Below are 15,914 nucleotides of genomic sequence, written 5' to 3'. Positions count from 1 at the left end.
CTTCCTATCTGTGTACTGTTTCTCAGTGACAATCTCTGCAGGTACAGGGTTAGCTTTCACATGTAAGCTGATGATGCCCAGCAATAACACTTCTATTGACCGTCTCTGTGCTCTCAGACTGCTTGTCCAATACAAAGTCTTAGATAAGCCACAAATGTGTCCACTTTACTAACAGAAAAACTAAATCCATCATCTTTAGTCCCATTACCATTCTATCACCCTCCCCAGCTATTCTCTCGAGCTGGACTTTTGGAAAACTTCGCACCCTGTTCAACCATAAGTTGAAATATGAACTTTACATTGTATTCCACATATTTCCATCTCAGCAACATTTTCCACTTCTGTCTCCAGCTCAGTCCCTCTGCCTCTGACATAGATTTATCACATCCAGTTGCAACTACTGTATCACTCTCCATGCTGGATTCCCATCCTCCACCCTCTGTAGATTCTAACTTACCCTGTTCCACATTGTCCCACTTGACAAACACTGCTGTCCTCACTGATCTGCAATAAGACAAATACCCAGCATAAAACATCAAATAAATTCGGATGCGAGTGGGTTATACAAATAATTATGCAAAGCTCCAATTTCCTTCATCTATTAGACCCATCTATTGATCCCCGCGTTCAAACATATCTTGGCTCCACTCCATGTTCAACAACAACTATAACAACTGATATTTATATAGCTTTACTGTAATAACACATCCCAAGGCATTTCCCAATAGGATTATAAAAGAAAATATGACACCAAGACACATCACATAGAAACACAGAAAATAGGAGCAGGAGTAGGCCATTCGGCCCTTTGAGCCTGCTCCGCCATTCATTATGATCATGGCTGATCATCCAACTCAGCAACCTGTTCCCACTTTCCCCTCATATTCTTTGATCCCTTTTGCCCCAAGAGCTATATCTAATTCCTTCTTGAAAACATACAAAATTTTGGCCTCAATTGCTTTCTGTGGTAGCAAATTCCACAGGCTCACCACTCTCTGGGTGAAGTAATTTCTCCTTATCTCAGTCCTGAAAGGTTTGCCCCATATCCTTAGACTATGACCCCTGGTTCTGGACTCCCCCACGATCGGGAACATCCTTCCTGCATCTACCCTGCCAAGTCCTGTTAGAATTTTATAGGTTTCTATGAGATCCCCCCTCACTCTTCTGAACTGCAGCAAATATAATCCTAACCGACTCAATCTCTCCTCATACGTCAGTCCCGCCATCCCAGGAATCAGTCTGGTAAACCGTTGCTGCACTCCCTCTATAGCAAGAACATCTTTCCTCAGATAAGTAGAACAAAACGGCACACAATATTCCAGGTGTGGCCTCACCAAGGCCCTGTATAATTGCAGCAAGACATCCCTGCTCCTGTACTCAAATCCTATCGCTATGAAGGCCAACATACCATTTGCCTTTTTTACCACCTGTTGCACCTGCATGCTTACCTTCAGCGACTTGTGCACAAGAACACCCAAGTCTTGTTGCATATTCCCCTCTCAGCTTATAGCCGTTCAGATAATAATCTGCCTTCCTGTTTTTGATACCAAAGTCCAAATAAACCACATCCACTGGCTCCCCCTCATCAACTCTACTAGTTACATCCTCGAAGAATTCTGATAGATTTGTCAATGTGATACCTTACATTTATCCACATTATACTGCATCTGCCATGCATTTGCCCACTCACTCAACTTGTCCAAATAACCCTGAAGCTTCTCTGCTTTCACCTCACAACTCACCCTCCCACCCAGTTTTGTGTCATCTGCAAATTTGGAGATATTACATTTAGTTCCCTCATCTAAATTATTAATATATATTGTGAATAGCTGGGGTGCTAGCACCGATCCCTGCGGTACCCCACTAGTCCCTGCCTGCCATTCGGAAAAAGACCTGTTTATTCCTATTCTATGTTTCCTATCTGCCAACCAATTTTCTATCCATCGCAATACACTACCCCCAATCCCATGCGCTTTAATTTTACACGCTAATCTCTTATGTGGGACTTTGTTGAAAGCCTTCTGAAAGTCCAAATAAACCACATCCACTGGCTCCCCCTCATCAACTCTACTAGTTACATCCTCGAAGAATTCTGATAGATTTGTCAAGCATGATTTCCCTTACGTAAATCCATGCTGACTCTGTCCAATTCTACCACTGTTCTCCAAGTGCTCTGCTATAAAATCTTTGGTAATGGACTCTAGAATTTTCCCCACTACCGACGTCAGGCTGACTGGTCTATAATTCCCTGTTTTCTCTCTACCTCCTTCTTTAAATAGTGGGGTTACATTAGCTACCCTCCAATCTGTAGGAACTGTTCCAGAGTCTATAGAATCTTGGAAGATGACCACCAATGTATCCACTATTTCTAGGGCCACTTCCTTAAGTGCTCTGGGATGTAGATTATCCCCAGGCCCTGGGGATTTATCGGCCTTCAATCCCATCAATTTCCCCAACACCATTTTTCTACTAATACTGATTTCCTTCAGTTCCTCCCTCTCACTAAACCCTGTGTTCCCCAACATTTCTGGTATGATATGTGTATCCTCCTTTGTGAAGACAGAACCAAAGTATGCATTTAGTTGCTCAGCCATTTCTTTGTTCCACATAATAAATTCCCCTGTTTCTCACTGTAAGAGCCCTACATTTGCCTTCACCAATCTTTTTCTCTTCACATACCTATAGAAACTTTTACAGTTAGGTTTTATGTTCCCTGCAAGCTTGCTCTTGTACTCTATTTTCCCCTTCTTAATCGATCCCTTGGATCTCCAAGGAGATATTAGGTAAGATGACCAAAAGCCTGTTCAAAGAGGTAGGTTTTAAGGAATGTTTTAAAGGAGGAAAGTGAAGTAGAAAAGCGTGACAACCAATGATGGAGTGATTAAAATCAAGGATGCTCAAGAGGCCAGGAATAGAGGAATGCAGATATCTCGGAGGGTCGTGGTGCTGGAGGAGGTTACAGAGATAAGGAAGGATGAGGCCATGGAAGGATTTGAAACCAAGGATGAGAATTTTAAAATCAAGTCATTGCTTGACTAGGAGACAGTGTAGGTCAGGAAGCACAGGGGTGATAGGCAAATAGGACTTGGTGTGAGTGAAGATATGGGTAGCAGTGTTTTGGATGACTTCAAGCTTACGGAGAGCAGAATGTGAGTGACAAGCCAGGAATGTGTTGGAATAGCCACATCTAGAAGTAATGAAGGCATAAATGAGAGTTTCAGCAGCAGATGAGCTGAGATAGGAGCAAAGTCGGGACAATGTTCTGGAGGTGGAAATAGGCAGTCTTAGTGATAGCATGAATATGAGGTCGGAAGCTCACCTCAGAGTCAAACGTGACACCAAGGTTGCAAACAGTGCAGTTTAATCACAGATTGTTGCCAAGGAGAGGGATGGAGTGTTTTTACAGATTTTTATGAATAAAGTATATTTTGGAAATTTAAAAAAATGGAGTCGGTAGCTAGGAAATGAGCCGTACACACAAATTCCCTGCAATTATGTTCCCTGCAAAATGCGTGTAAAATCAAGCTCAGAATTTTAGGCACTGTGGGAAACTAAGTCATTTTTCTAACGTTCTATTTTGATCCTTTGGGTGATTTTAGTTATCTTCACTGAGACCTGTACTGTATTTTCTGTTTCTTTGAAATCATTCTTAAACATGCTGTGGTGGAGTTTCCGTTTGGTCATACTGCTTTCCTCAGTGCAATTTGTCCAAAATCGGTGTAACTGACACAAAAAAATCACAGAATTTTAAGTGCAAATTACATTCAGCACAGCTCTAGTTTCGTGATCTTTTGTGCTAGTTTTAAAAACATCACACCAGAAGGCAATGGAGACATGAGGGAAAACTTTTTCACCAGCAAGTGGTCAGGACCTGGGATCCACTGCCTGAGGATGCGGTGGAGGAAGGTTCAGTCAACGTATTCAAGAGGGAATTGAATTATTATCTGAAAGGGCAGGGGAGTGGCACTAAGTGAATTGCTTCTTTGGAGAGCCAGTACAGGCACGACAGGCTGAATGGCTGCCTTCTGTGCTATTACTATTCTGTGATTCTGTGAAACCGACTGTGCCCTCAAAACTGGCCGTGCCCACAGGATGAATTAATCACCATAGGGAGTTCCTGCTAATTCTGCCTGTTTGCAGGCTTTCAAGGAGGCTCCAAAAATTAAGCAGTTTTTTTTGGGCACAAGGACACCAATGGGCATAATTTAAAAGCTTCTGAATGTACTAAGAAATTGACAATGTTACCCCAATGCATCTAGCAAATAGTCCCGTATATTTTTAAAAAGTCATTTTCAGTCATTTAAAATCTGGTAACTGAAAGGTGGTGGATTGACGAAGTTATTAAAATTACTTATCATTTATGATAAACTCATTTGCAGCAGTATTAAATTGCAACAAGTTATCGCTCTTAAATATATCGAGGAATATTTTTTAAACCGTTTTATAAATGTATGTTTGAAAAAGCTGCCCAATTTTGCTGCTTCGTCACAAAATTTGTGCTCAGCGATATGTAAATAAGTGTGAGTGGAAACTAGAGAAAAAAAATTCCTCAAAATAGGCGCAATTTGCTCCCATTTTGCCGATTGTGCCAATACAGATATTCTACCAGAGTTTCAGTTGTAAAGTATTGACTAATACAGGTAGATTAAACTAGAAGTTGGCAAACATTGTGCTAGTATCTAATATACTGATTGATATTGGGGAACAGCAAGTTTAAAATTCCACAAAACAAATTAACAAGAACATTATAATCTCATCTCACCTACAATAGAAACTGATTATCCTCTGATCAATGTTCTTTGGGAGCATAGTTTACATGCAAATGCAATCCATTGTGATTGTTGGACTCTCAACTAGGAGAAAAAGTTCAACATTGGAAAAATTCCAGTCTTTACTGCCATTCACACCCAATTCCTTGAGGCTTGCGAGTTCTAGAATCTAATGATTCTGACAAAAGTTTACATAAAATTACATAGATATTTGAACACGGAAACAGACCATTTTTCCCAACAGGTTCCTATTGGTGTTTATCCTCTACGTGAGCAGGAGCCCTAATCCCATGTGCCCACTTGGTTCCCACACCCCTTTAACTTCAGCCATCTATTTAAGCACTGTTGGCACCAGCCAAAAGTAAGTTCGCAGGGGAGGTGGAGCTATAGAGTGGGGCACAGAGGTTGCTCGGGATACTGTGGAGGCCATGGAGCACTCCTGCTCCTTCTGGCTCCACAGGACTGTTTTAAAACATTTTTAAAGAAAAATATGCTTTTGGTGGTGCCTGCTGTTCAAGCCACAGAGGTTGCTGAAGAATCTTGAGTGGAGCAGGAGAGCTCCTCCCAGTTCCATGTTGAAACTGTAGGCCTCTGCCAGCCAAGGATTGGCTGCACCTCTCCCAGACTCACCTTCAGTTCCAATCTTGCCATCCCTACCATCATGGACAAGCTGCCTTCAAGGCTGTGACTGATGCGCACAGCTCACGGGTACTATAATAATGGCCAATTTGCCATGGCTGTGCCTGTGGCTATATTAGATGCAACAAAACAAAAAGTGCTGGAAATACTCAGCAGGTCTGGCAGCATCTGTGGAGACAGAAGCAAAGTTAACCTTTCAGGTCTGTGACCTTTCATCAGAACTGGCAAAGGTTAGAAAAGAATTAGGTTTTACGCAAGTGAAGGGGGGAAGAGAACAGCGCCTCTGATATGTCTTCCTTTTTCCTCAACCAAGGATTCCACACCTCCCCCCCTCTGCAATGTGGTTGACAGGGCCTTGAACTGTATCCGGCCCATTTCCTGAACTTCTGCCCTCACACCTGCCCCTCCCGCCCAGAACCGTGACAGGGTTCCGCTTGTCCTCACTTTCCACCCCACCAGCCTCCACATCCTCTGCCATTTCCGCCACCTCCAGCCTGATGCCACCACCAAATGCATCTTCCCTTTCCCTCCGCTGTCAGCATTCCGAAGGGATCGTTCCCTCCGCGGTACCCTGGTCCACTCCTCCATTACTCCCGACAGCTCGCCCCCTTCCCACAGCACCTTCCCCTGCAATCACAGGAGGTGTAATACCTGCCCTTTTACCTCCTCTCTCCTCACTATCCAAGGCCCCAAACACTCCTTTCAGGTGAAGCAGAGATTTACTTGTATTTCTTTCAATTTAGTATACAGTATTTGCTGCTCACAATGTGGTCTCCTTTACATTGGGGAAACCAAACGCAGATTGGGTAACCGCTTTGTGGAAGACCTCCGCTCAGTCCGAAACCATTACCCCAATTTTCCTCTTGCTTGCCATTTCAACACCCACCTCCCCCACCCCCCCCCCCCCCCCCCCCCGCTACCATGCCAACATTTCTGTCTTTGGCCTGCTCCAGTGTTCCAGTGATCATCAACGCAAGCTCGAGGAGCAGCACCTGATCTTTCAATTAGGCACTCTACAGCCTTGTGGACTGAACACTGAGTTCAATAACTTCAGAGCGTGATTGGCCTTTTTTAATATTTTATTTTTTAATCATGTGCCTGTTTTTTATGCAGTCACAGCTGCTCATTATTCCACTATTAACAGTCCCTCTGGACTAATGCTTTGTCTTTCACCACAAGTATTAAGACACACTTTGCCTTTGTCCCAGGACAGCTTTGTTATTTAATCTCCCTCTGCCTATCAAACAACTTCCCCTTTGTTCTCTCCCCCACCCCCCTCCCCTTCACTTCTTAAAACCCAATTCTTTTCTAACCTTTGCCAGTTCTGATGAAGGGTCACTGTCCTGAAACGTTAACTCTGCTTCTCTCTCCACAGATGCTGCCAGACCTGCTGAGTATTTCCAGCACTTTTTGTTTTGTTTCAGATTTCCAGCATCTGCAGTATTTTGCTTTTGCCATATTAGATATGGTATGTGCCTAATGCGGATCATGCCATGATTCAGGTTAGATTGAATTTCTAGGCTCATGTTTTGAAACAATTTGTATTTTATGTAAACGTGCCTGGTAATTTATCCACAATTGAGAAGAATTCTCAATAAATAATCTGAAAGAACTATTTACATTTATATAGCTCCTTATCACATCCTCAAGACTTGTCAAAGTGCTTCATAATCAATGAATAACTTCTTAAGTGCAATTATTGTTAATACATGTGGACATGGGAGCCAATTGCAAAAGGAAGGACCTACAAACAAAATGATTGTCCAGTTCATCTGTTTTGGTGATGTTGGTTGAGGAAGGAATGTTGGCCAGGACCAGACAGAATTCCTACTCCTCTTTGAATTGTGTCCTTGAGATGTTTTATACTCACTAGTGCAGGCAAATGGGGCCTCGAGGTCCCTGCAGGTGTTGGGACACAGTACAGTTGCCTGGAGGCGGTCTCCCGGTGGCAGACCACGGGGTGGGGGGTGGCCAGGACTCCAGACTAAGACGCCCTCCCTGCCTCCTTGGGTTAAGCAACAACCACATGCCACCCTGTGGAGGGGCTCCCTCCACAGTTGTGGCCTGGTTGCAAAGGCCTCTTTTACTCTAATTTTGAAAAAAATATAGAGAGGGCGCCTCTATTTTGGCATGCCCTCTCCCTTGCTTAGCTGACATGACATTCTGCTGCTGCTTTCAAGCTTGATGGCCTCCTATTAACCCTCCAGCTTTGTGAGCCAACCCAGCGTCCTTCATTGGACGGTGAGCCCACCCAGAGTCCTTCATTGGACGGTGAGCACACCCAGAGTCCTTCATTGGACGGTGAGCCCACCCAGAGTCCTTCATTGGATGGTGAGCCCATCCAGAGTCCTTCATTGGACGGCGAGCCCATCCAGAGTCCTTCATTGGACGGTGAGCCCATCCAGAGTCCTTCATTGGACAGTGAGCCCATCCTAGCTCTGGCCACTATGGCAAATTCAGGGACAGGTACAGGTCAGTGACTGTTTGTTTGCCACAAAATGTGGGCTTCTGACACCCCATTTGAGCCTGACATTGGGGTTCAGAAGCCTGTAGGAAAATCCTGCCCTTAGTTGTTGACAGTTTTTCTATTGAAATTTCTTGTGAGAAAGAGTAACTGTATGTTTATCTTTTGAGGTCATACTTGGAGGAGGAAGAATTTACATGACTCCTGAAGGAACTCCTGACCCCGAATATCCAGAAATCTCCAAACAAAATGGCATTCGAAAAGATAAACAAAATCTGATTGACAAATGGCTTAGTGGCAGAAAAGTACTTATTGATATTTTTCACAGCCAGATATTCCATTAAAAGATTTATCCAATAATTATGTAGCAATTTCTAAAGTATTGCATTTGAACATTTTCCAGGATGCAGTGTATGTGTGGAATAAAAAAGATTTTGATGCTGTCGATGTGAAGAAAACCAAGTATTTGATGGGTAAGTCTACCAGAAGTTACTCTTTGTAGCACCATTTTAGAAAGAGTTTTACCTTCTGTAGGAAGGCCTACATGGGCTCGCATTGTGGGGTCTATTCTGGATTGAAAATTGTACTTTATCATTCTTTCTTATCATTAACTTATAAGTCCCACATTCTACCCTCTGTAAACTTGAGCTCATCCAAAATTTTGCTGGCGTTGTCCTATCTCGCACCAAGTCCCGTTCACCTATCACCCCTGTGCTCGCTGACCTACACTGGCTCACAGTTAAGCGGTGCTACTTTAAAAAAAAAATTCTCATCCTTGTTTTCAAATCTCTCCATGGCTTCGCCCCTCATTATCTCTGTAATCTCCAACAGCCATATACCCTTTGAGATCTTTATGCTCCTCTAATTCCAGGCTCTTGAGCTACCCTAATTTTAATCATTCCACCATTGGTGGCCATGCCTTTACCTGCCTAAGCTCTGGAATTCCTTCCTTAAATCTTTCCAACTTATTTTCATCCTTTTAAGACACTCCTTAAAACCTACCTGTTTGACCAAGCTTTTGGTAATTTGCCCTAATATTTTCCTACTTGGCTCGGAGTCCGATTTTGTTTTATAATGCCTCTGTGAAGTGTATTGGGATGTTTTATTATGTTAAAGACACTGCATAAATACAAGTTGTTGATGTAAATAATTTAAAAAACATTTAGAGAACAGTAACAGACAAAGAGATGCTAATTTATTTCTGAAGAAGTTATATTAATACACATCAATTTAAGAATTGCTTTTAACAGTAACTTGGGCCTCAAATTTAACTCCTCACAGTTTTTGGCAGGTGGCGTTAGTGAGAAACTTGCCCACTGCAGCAAAAAATAGGCCCTGAGCATCATTATAATCTGACGGGCAGGTTTCCCACCCATTTGGCTGATACAACAGGTAACACTTTGGGGCTGCAATTTCTGGTAGGTCAGCCAAAGGCCAAATTAGAGTGGGAATGAACCTCTTAGGCAAGGTTGCATTCTCTTTTGGCTGATTTTGCTGTTGAAATAGTGGAAAATGGTGCAAAAAATCCTGCTACAATCTCTCAGGTAGGGAATTTCAAAGGTTACATTCCATCTCTGCCTCGAGGTAGTTTTAAAATGGTATTTGGGCAGGATCTTCTTTGCTGGAATAGATCTCTCTCAGCCTCCTGGCTTCTGGCTTTCTGTCTTTCTGGCTCAGCAACGTGTCTCATTAAAATTTCCTGAGCAGAGACTTGATTTCTGTCAGGTGACCAAGGTTTCTCTCTCATTGTCTTTTCATAAATGGCTTGATGGTGTGGCCATTGTTAGACAATGGATTTGCATGTTGCTCATGTCTATGCCATCTTGATATAGTGGTGCTTTTCAACACCTATTGAGTTTGAGTCTGGAGATTCTACCTTTGTAAAGTCATTGTTAGTCCAACAGGTTGAAAAAGATAGCCATTAACATTGAATGGGCCATTATCATTTCTAATGCTTTCTTCAACACTTGACCAGATATGACAGTTTGTTCAGAGTTCCTGCAGTTACCATGTGTATTTGCAGTGCAGGAGAGGTCACCTGACCTCTTACTCTATTTTGTCTTGTTGCAAAAGTGTCTATTTTGGTGTTCAATTTCTCAGTTCATTTTATATTTCATAATTGCTTCTTGCGTGAGCGTGACACATTACCACCCCCTTTTGCCTTGCACCATCATCCCTTTTGTCATTTATTTATTTATTTAGAGATACAGCACTGAAACAGGCCCTTCGACCCACCGAGTCTGTGCCAACCAACAACCACCCATTTATACTAACCCTACAGTAATCTCATATTCTCTACCACCTACCTACACTAGGGGCAATTTACAATGGCCAATTTACCTATCAACCTGCAAGTCTTTGGCTGTGGGAGGAAACCGGAGCACCTGGCGAAAACCCACGCGGTCACAGGGTGAACTTGCAAACTCCGCACAGGCAGTACCCAGAATCAAACCCAGGTCCCTGGAGCTGTGAGGCTGTGGTGCTAACCACTGTGCTGCCCCTACATTTGTCACTCCTGCCTTCTACTTTCTCACAGACCTGGTCTTTTGTTCTTCCTTTCCTTCCAAATTCCCCTGCCTCTGTTCTTACTTAGAAACTATTACAGCTCTAGTTTCCAGTTATCCCCAATTTCTCTTTCCATAGCAGCTGCCTGACTTGCTGAGTGTGGGACTCATTCAGACTCCCCATGACAGTCATCACTGAGGCTGCTGCTGTCCTAAGGGAGGGATCTGTGGTTTGTTCCATAGCCCTCCACAGCACCAGAGGGAAGCGAGATTTCACAGGGGAGCCGGAGGTCAGGCACCCGGGGCAGGGCAACACCTTGCTTCATCGATGCCAACCTGGATCTAATGCTGGAAACCATGAGGGAGAGGAGGAAAGTCCGCTTCCTGGATGGTGCAGCAGGAGCACCTCTTTGTTCAGCGTCATCTCCCTCTTCTCTCAACTCCTGCTTCTCCCCCAATGAGCTGTCTCCATCTCGGGCCTCATTATCCTCCGGGTCCACATCTTTCTGGAGGGCCATGTCATGGAGAGTGCAGCAGGCCACACCAATGACTGTGACCCTTGCAGGAGAGTATTGGAGGGCACCATCTGACTGGTCCAGGCACCGGAATCGCATCTTCACAAGACCGATGGCCTGCTTGATCGTTGTCCTGCTGAGCAGGTGGCATTGATTGTATTGCCTTTGTGCCTCTGTCTGGGGCTCCTGTGGAGGGGTCATTAGCCACGTCCTCAAGGGATATCCTTTGTCCTCTCAGATCCATCCACATACTTTGGGGGTTGGAGTGAAGATCTGAGGCCCCCTGGACTGGTGGAGGATGAAGGAATTGTGGCAGCTGCCAGGAAAGTGAGTGCAAATGTGAAGGAAGCTCTTGTTGTGGTCACAGTCCAGCTGAACATTGAGGAATTGGAAGCCCTTCCTGTTGATGAATCTTACTGGCCGGTCACTGGGTGCCTTGATCGTGTTATGACCAAGGTGGGAGGAGTGCACAGTTAATTTACTCCCACTTCTCCACAGGTCACAGCATATCAATAAATTTTCCCACTTACTGTAACAACCAATTAAATACTCTGTCCCCAGAATAAGGCACACCAACCAGGTTTCTTTAATCAACAACAAAATTAACCATTTATTATAAAACCAAGTCTTAATGAATTAAATCTATATTCAAATTGAGATATAAAGCCCCTTACTTTCCCTAGCCCTCATGCATATGCACATACATCCAAAAACCGGTTAACCGGGAAAAAAGGGATTTTGGTTTACAGCTGTTTCAAAGGAATAAAAACAATAATAAAAAACTTAAAGGTCATAATCTGGAAGGAAGTTCTTCGCTTTGGTGAAGTGTCCCAAAGTCAAATAGTTGGAAGCTGCTCAAAGTCTTTTCAGGTGAGGTTAATGAACAGTCTGTGATGGGTAGGCATTTAAAGAACTTCAACGGTAGAAGGCTTCCCATAGGTCTTCCATCAGGGCTGTAGCAACAGGTTCTCACATTTGATGCAAAAGTCCTTTTGCTAAAGATGCAAGATTTCTGCAAACTCAGCGTTTCTTCAAAAATGCAGGAGGCAACAGTACCACTTCATACAAGCTTTTGCTTTTCAAGAGCAAGAATTCTTTACCAAGAGGTAATACTTTTCTGGTTCTTCTTCTGATCTGCAGGCAGGTCAAAATCAAATTTCAATTGCCTGCTTTAGACTAAACCCACTGGCTTTTAAAGTTAAAAAATGAAACCAAAGCTTCTAGCAACAAGTCACATGGTAAGTCATAAATTCTCTCTTGTCACAACAGAGGGTAGCTCTGAGGTCAAACCCCTTGCTGGTTTCCTTGACGTTGCCTGCTTTCCAGTCCTTGTTTACCAGTTCAACTTTTGTTGAACTTTCTTTCAAAACATCCATACAATTCAGCTATCTCCAGATGTCTCAATGTCCACTGAAATCCTTTTCAGTTTTTAAAAATGTGGAATCTCAAGTTTTAATACAATAAAAATGGAAATTCTTGTAACAATGGGCACATGGGTGCAATCAATGATACCTTGCACCTGGGGGAAATCCAGCAATGGCGACGAAGCACAATGCTCCTGTGAGGCTGTGTTGTCATGAAGTGAAAGTACGGTCCAGCGCTGGCAAAGAGGGCATCAGCAACTGAGAGATGCAGTGGGCTGCTGCCGCTTGCGAGATACTACTAAGGTCCGCAGCAGGTCCTTGGAAGGAGCCAGAAGCGAAGAAATTCAAGGCCACAGTGACTTTGATGGCTACTGGCAGGGCATGGTGACCAGTGCTGTGAGGTGCAAGGTCTTCAGCGACAAGATTACAGATGTCTGTGACTATCTGTCTGGAGAGTCACAGACTCCTGCGGCACTGGGTCTCAGTCATCTCCAGGTAGATCTGTCTTCGGTGGTCAATCTTATGCTGAGGGTATGGTCTCTGTGTCCTTCCTGCCCCTCTTTCCTCTCCTGTGCCTTCCTGCTGGTTGGAGTTCTGCCTTTCTTGTGGAGGGTGCTGCCCCTCATCATCACTGGCCCAGAATTTGAGAGTTGTGCTCCCATTGCCAACTGCAGCCTTCCTTCTGGGCAGTTGGCTACCCAACTGTCCTTGACAGCCTTACCTCCTGCTCTTTTACCCCTGCAGTGCCAGGGGGTGCCGATACTGTTTAATGCCTGAATGCTGAGTGCCCATTCTCACTGCCATCTCCACGGTGCCAAGGCCACCCCCTTACCAAGAGTTGAATCCCTCTTTGCCCCACTGACCCTTTGATGGGGCCGGTGTGATGCACTGGAGCAGCCATGACTGGCTCCCCACTCTGTACCTGCCTTCCTTCAGCTGATGTTTCTAAAGGTGAATGTAACCCATGCACCCCTTTAGAAAATTCATGTTCAAACCCTGACAAGCTCTTAATTTGCTCATTGATGTCGTCATCTTCCCAGAACGTTGACTGCCATGGATTTCCACCTCTGTCTGTCCTGTGCTGTCCTTACACATTCTGTATACGTCAACTGCATCTAGTCCATTTTATGTCATCCATTTTCTTCTCTGCTTCCCTCTACTACATTTTCCATCGATCTTTCATTCCAATAATTGTCTCTGTCTACCTTCTGCTGTAATGATGTGACCGAAGTATTGTATCTTTCGCTCTTTGATGTTTTGCACTAATTTCCTCTTTTCTCCAGCCATTTCCAGCACTTTCTTATTTGTCTCTCTCTGTGTAAGATATGCAGAACATCCTCTGAAATGTTCACATCTCGAATGCATTCAACTTATCAATAGTCTCTTTATTTGTTGTCCATGTCTCCAAGGCATATAACATAGATGAAAAAATGTAGCACCTCAGCATTCTTTTCCTAAGATCCAGGGTTAGTTTCTTTGATGTTAACAAGTCCTTCATTCTGATAAAGCTGATCTTGGCTATCTCAATTCTCCTTTGGATCTCACAGTCAGATCTCCTGTCATCTATGATAAGCTGCCCAAGGTATGTAAACCTTTTCACTTGTTCCAGGACTTGTCCATTTACTTCAATTTTCACTTCTGGGGTTAGGTCTCTGCTTATCACCATTGTCTTGGTTTTCTTCACATTCATTCTTAATCCATTTTCCACACTCCTTGCATTCACTTTGTTCACGATTTCCTGTAGTGCCTCTTCAGACTCTGCAATCAGTTCATTGTCATCTGCGTATCTCAAGTTGTTACTGTTCAACCCATCAATATTGCAACCCAGTAGATGTTCTATGTCTCTGAAGATAGTTTCAGTGTACAGGTTGAAGAGTTTTGGGGACATAACACATCCCTGACGCACTCCAATTTTGATTGAGAAACTGTCTGACAAGCCGCTATCAAGCTTCATCACTGTTGATTCCAATACAGATTCTGAATTATCCTTTTATCATTTCTGTCAATTTCTAGTTTGTTTAAGCACTTCATTATTTTTTATGGTAGATTCTATCAAATGCCTTCTCATAGTCTATAAAGCACGAATACACAGGTTTTTGTACTTCCAGATATCTTTTGATCACTACTCTCAATTTAAAGATGCTCTCTCTTGTTCCTTTTTATGGTCTGAATCCTGAATGACTGTCATCTATCTCTGCTTCTGTAGATTGGTCATTTCTTTCCAAAATGATTCTTAAAATCATTTTCATCGCGTGGCTCATGAAGCTTATTGTCCTGTGCTCTGAACACTCTAGGGCTTTTGGTTTCTTTGGGAGCTTAATGAACACTGACTGCATAAGATCGAATGAGCTTTTAAACAGTTTTAATTGGCCTCAATTAGGAGAGAGTGGGATTCCTGTTCCGCCCTCCTTCCACTCTGGTGATTATTGCCACCATCGGGATTGGTGCCTTGAAATTGACACATCACCCAATGTCAGTATTTTTGGGGTTCACCCCCACCTCCGTTCCTAACTTTCATTCAATACCTCGCCATTCTGATTGAATCTTATTTCTTCTCCCTCTCAGCATCTGCACAACAAGCAGAAGCCTCACACATCTGCACACTCCTTTGTGCCAGATGCTCAGTAATTCTTGCCTTCTCTGTTTGTGCAAGACAAGACAGCACACAGCACAAGGGAGAGGCGTAAGACCGGGGCGGATCTACAACCTCATGGTGCTGTCAGTGCTGGAGCAGCAAGCACTGGAAATTAATGACACCTATAGAACCGTCTGAATAGATACTTTGGGGTTGGGGGCCTATTTGAACAGGCTCTCGAACTAGTGTTTACACCCTGTCATGAAATTTAGAAAAACACACATTTAGGTGGCTTGACTTAGAGAGATACAGCACTGAAACAGGCCCTTCAGCCCACCGAGTCTGTGCCGACCAACAACCACCCATTTATACTAATCCTACATTAATCCCATATTCCCTTACATCCTCATCTTCCCTCAAGTCTCCTACCATCTACCTACACTAGGGGTAATTTACAATAGCCAATTTTTACCTATCAACCTGCAAGTCTTTGGCTCTGGGAGGAAACCAGAGCACCCAGCGGAAACCCACACGGTCACAGGGAGAACTTGCAAACTCCACACAGACAGTACCCAGAATTGAACCCGGGTCGCTGGAGCTGTGAGGCTGCTGTGCTAACCACTGCGCCACTGTGCCGCAGGATTGTGCTGTCCTGTAATCCTTGACCATCTGATTTCTTTCCTTCACTGTAGCTAGCCTTATCATTCTTGCCCTCACCTTACTACAAATAATCACACCAACACCAAATACAGAAAAGGAATACACAATAACTCTTCCATATTTGAATAATACTTAACAGGAAAATTAACAATAATCTTTGGGCAACACCTTACTGTCTGTCTTATGCTTGATTATGTACCCTAGTACTCTTGCAAAGTGTAATGGTGAAGATTTAAAGAAATATTTCATAATTCTCAATGAATCTGCATTCTATAGAGAAGTAAAAGGGCCACAGGAAAGGTGATCCGTCCCTGGCTATCTCAAAGATTAAGGATACTATTAGGTTAAAAGAAGAGGCTTATAATATTGCCTTTTTCTCTTTCTGAGTTTAAGTGTCTTCAATGGTTTCAGTTCCCTGAGAGAT

The 15,914-nt window shown here is 43.5% G+C and overlaps 1 protein-coding gene across 1 annotated transcript in view; it reads left to right on the top strand.

The window, feature by feature from the left end:
- The window catches only part of LOC137374906 (intestinal-type alkaline phosphatase-like), a 53,598-nt gene that overhangs the window by 22,130 nt on the left and 15,554 nt on the right, over nucleotides 1–15,914 (top strand). Inside the window, exons 6-7 of the mRNA XM_068041487.1 lie at nucleotides 8,043–8,177; nucleotides 8,276–8,345. Of these exons, the coding sequence (XP_067897588.1) occupies nucleotides 8,043–8,177; nucleotides 8,276–8,345 (205 nt within the window). The remainder of the gene's footprint in view (nucleotides 1–8,042; nucleotides 8,178–8,275; nucleotides 8,346–15,914) is intronic.

The sequence above is a fragment of the Heterodontus francisci genome, chromosome 11 (assembly GCF_036365525.1).
Source record: "Heterodontus francisci isolate sHetFra1 chromosome 11, sHetFra1.hap1, whole genome shotgun sequence".
Lineage (NCBI taxonomy): Eukaryota > Metazoa > Chordata > Chondrichthyes > Heterodontiformes > Heterodontidae > Heterodontus > Heterodontus francisci.
The sequence above is the reverse complement of the archived record's forward strand: the minus strand, read 5'-3'. Positions and strand labels throughout refer to the sequence as shown.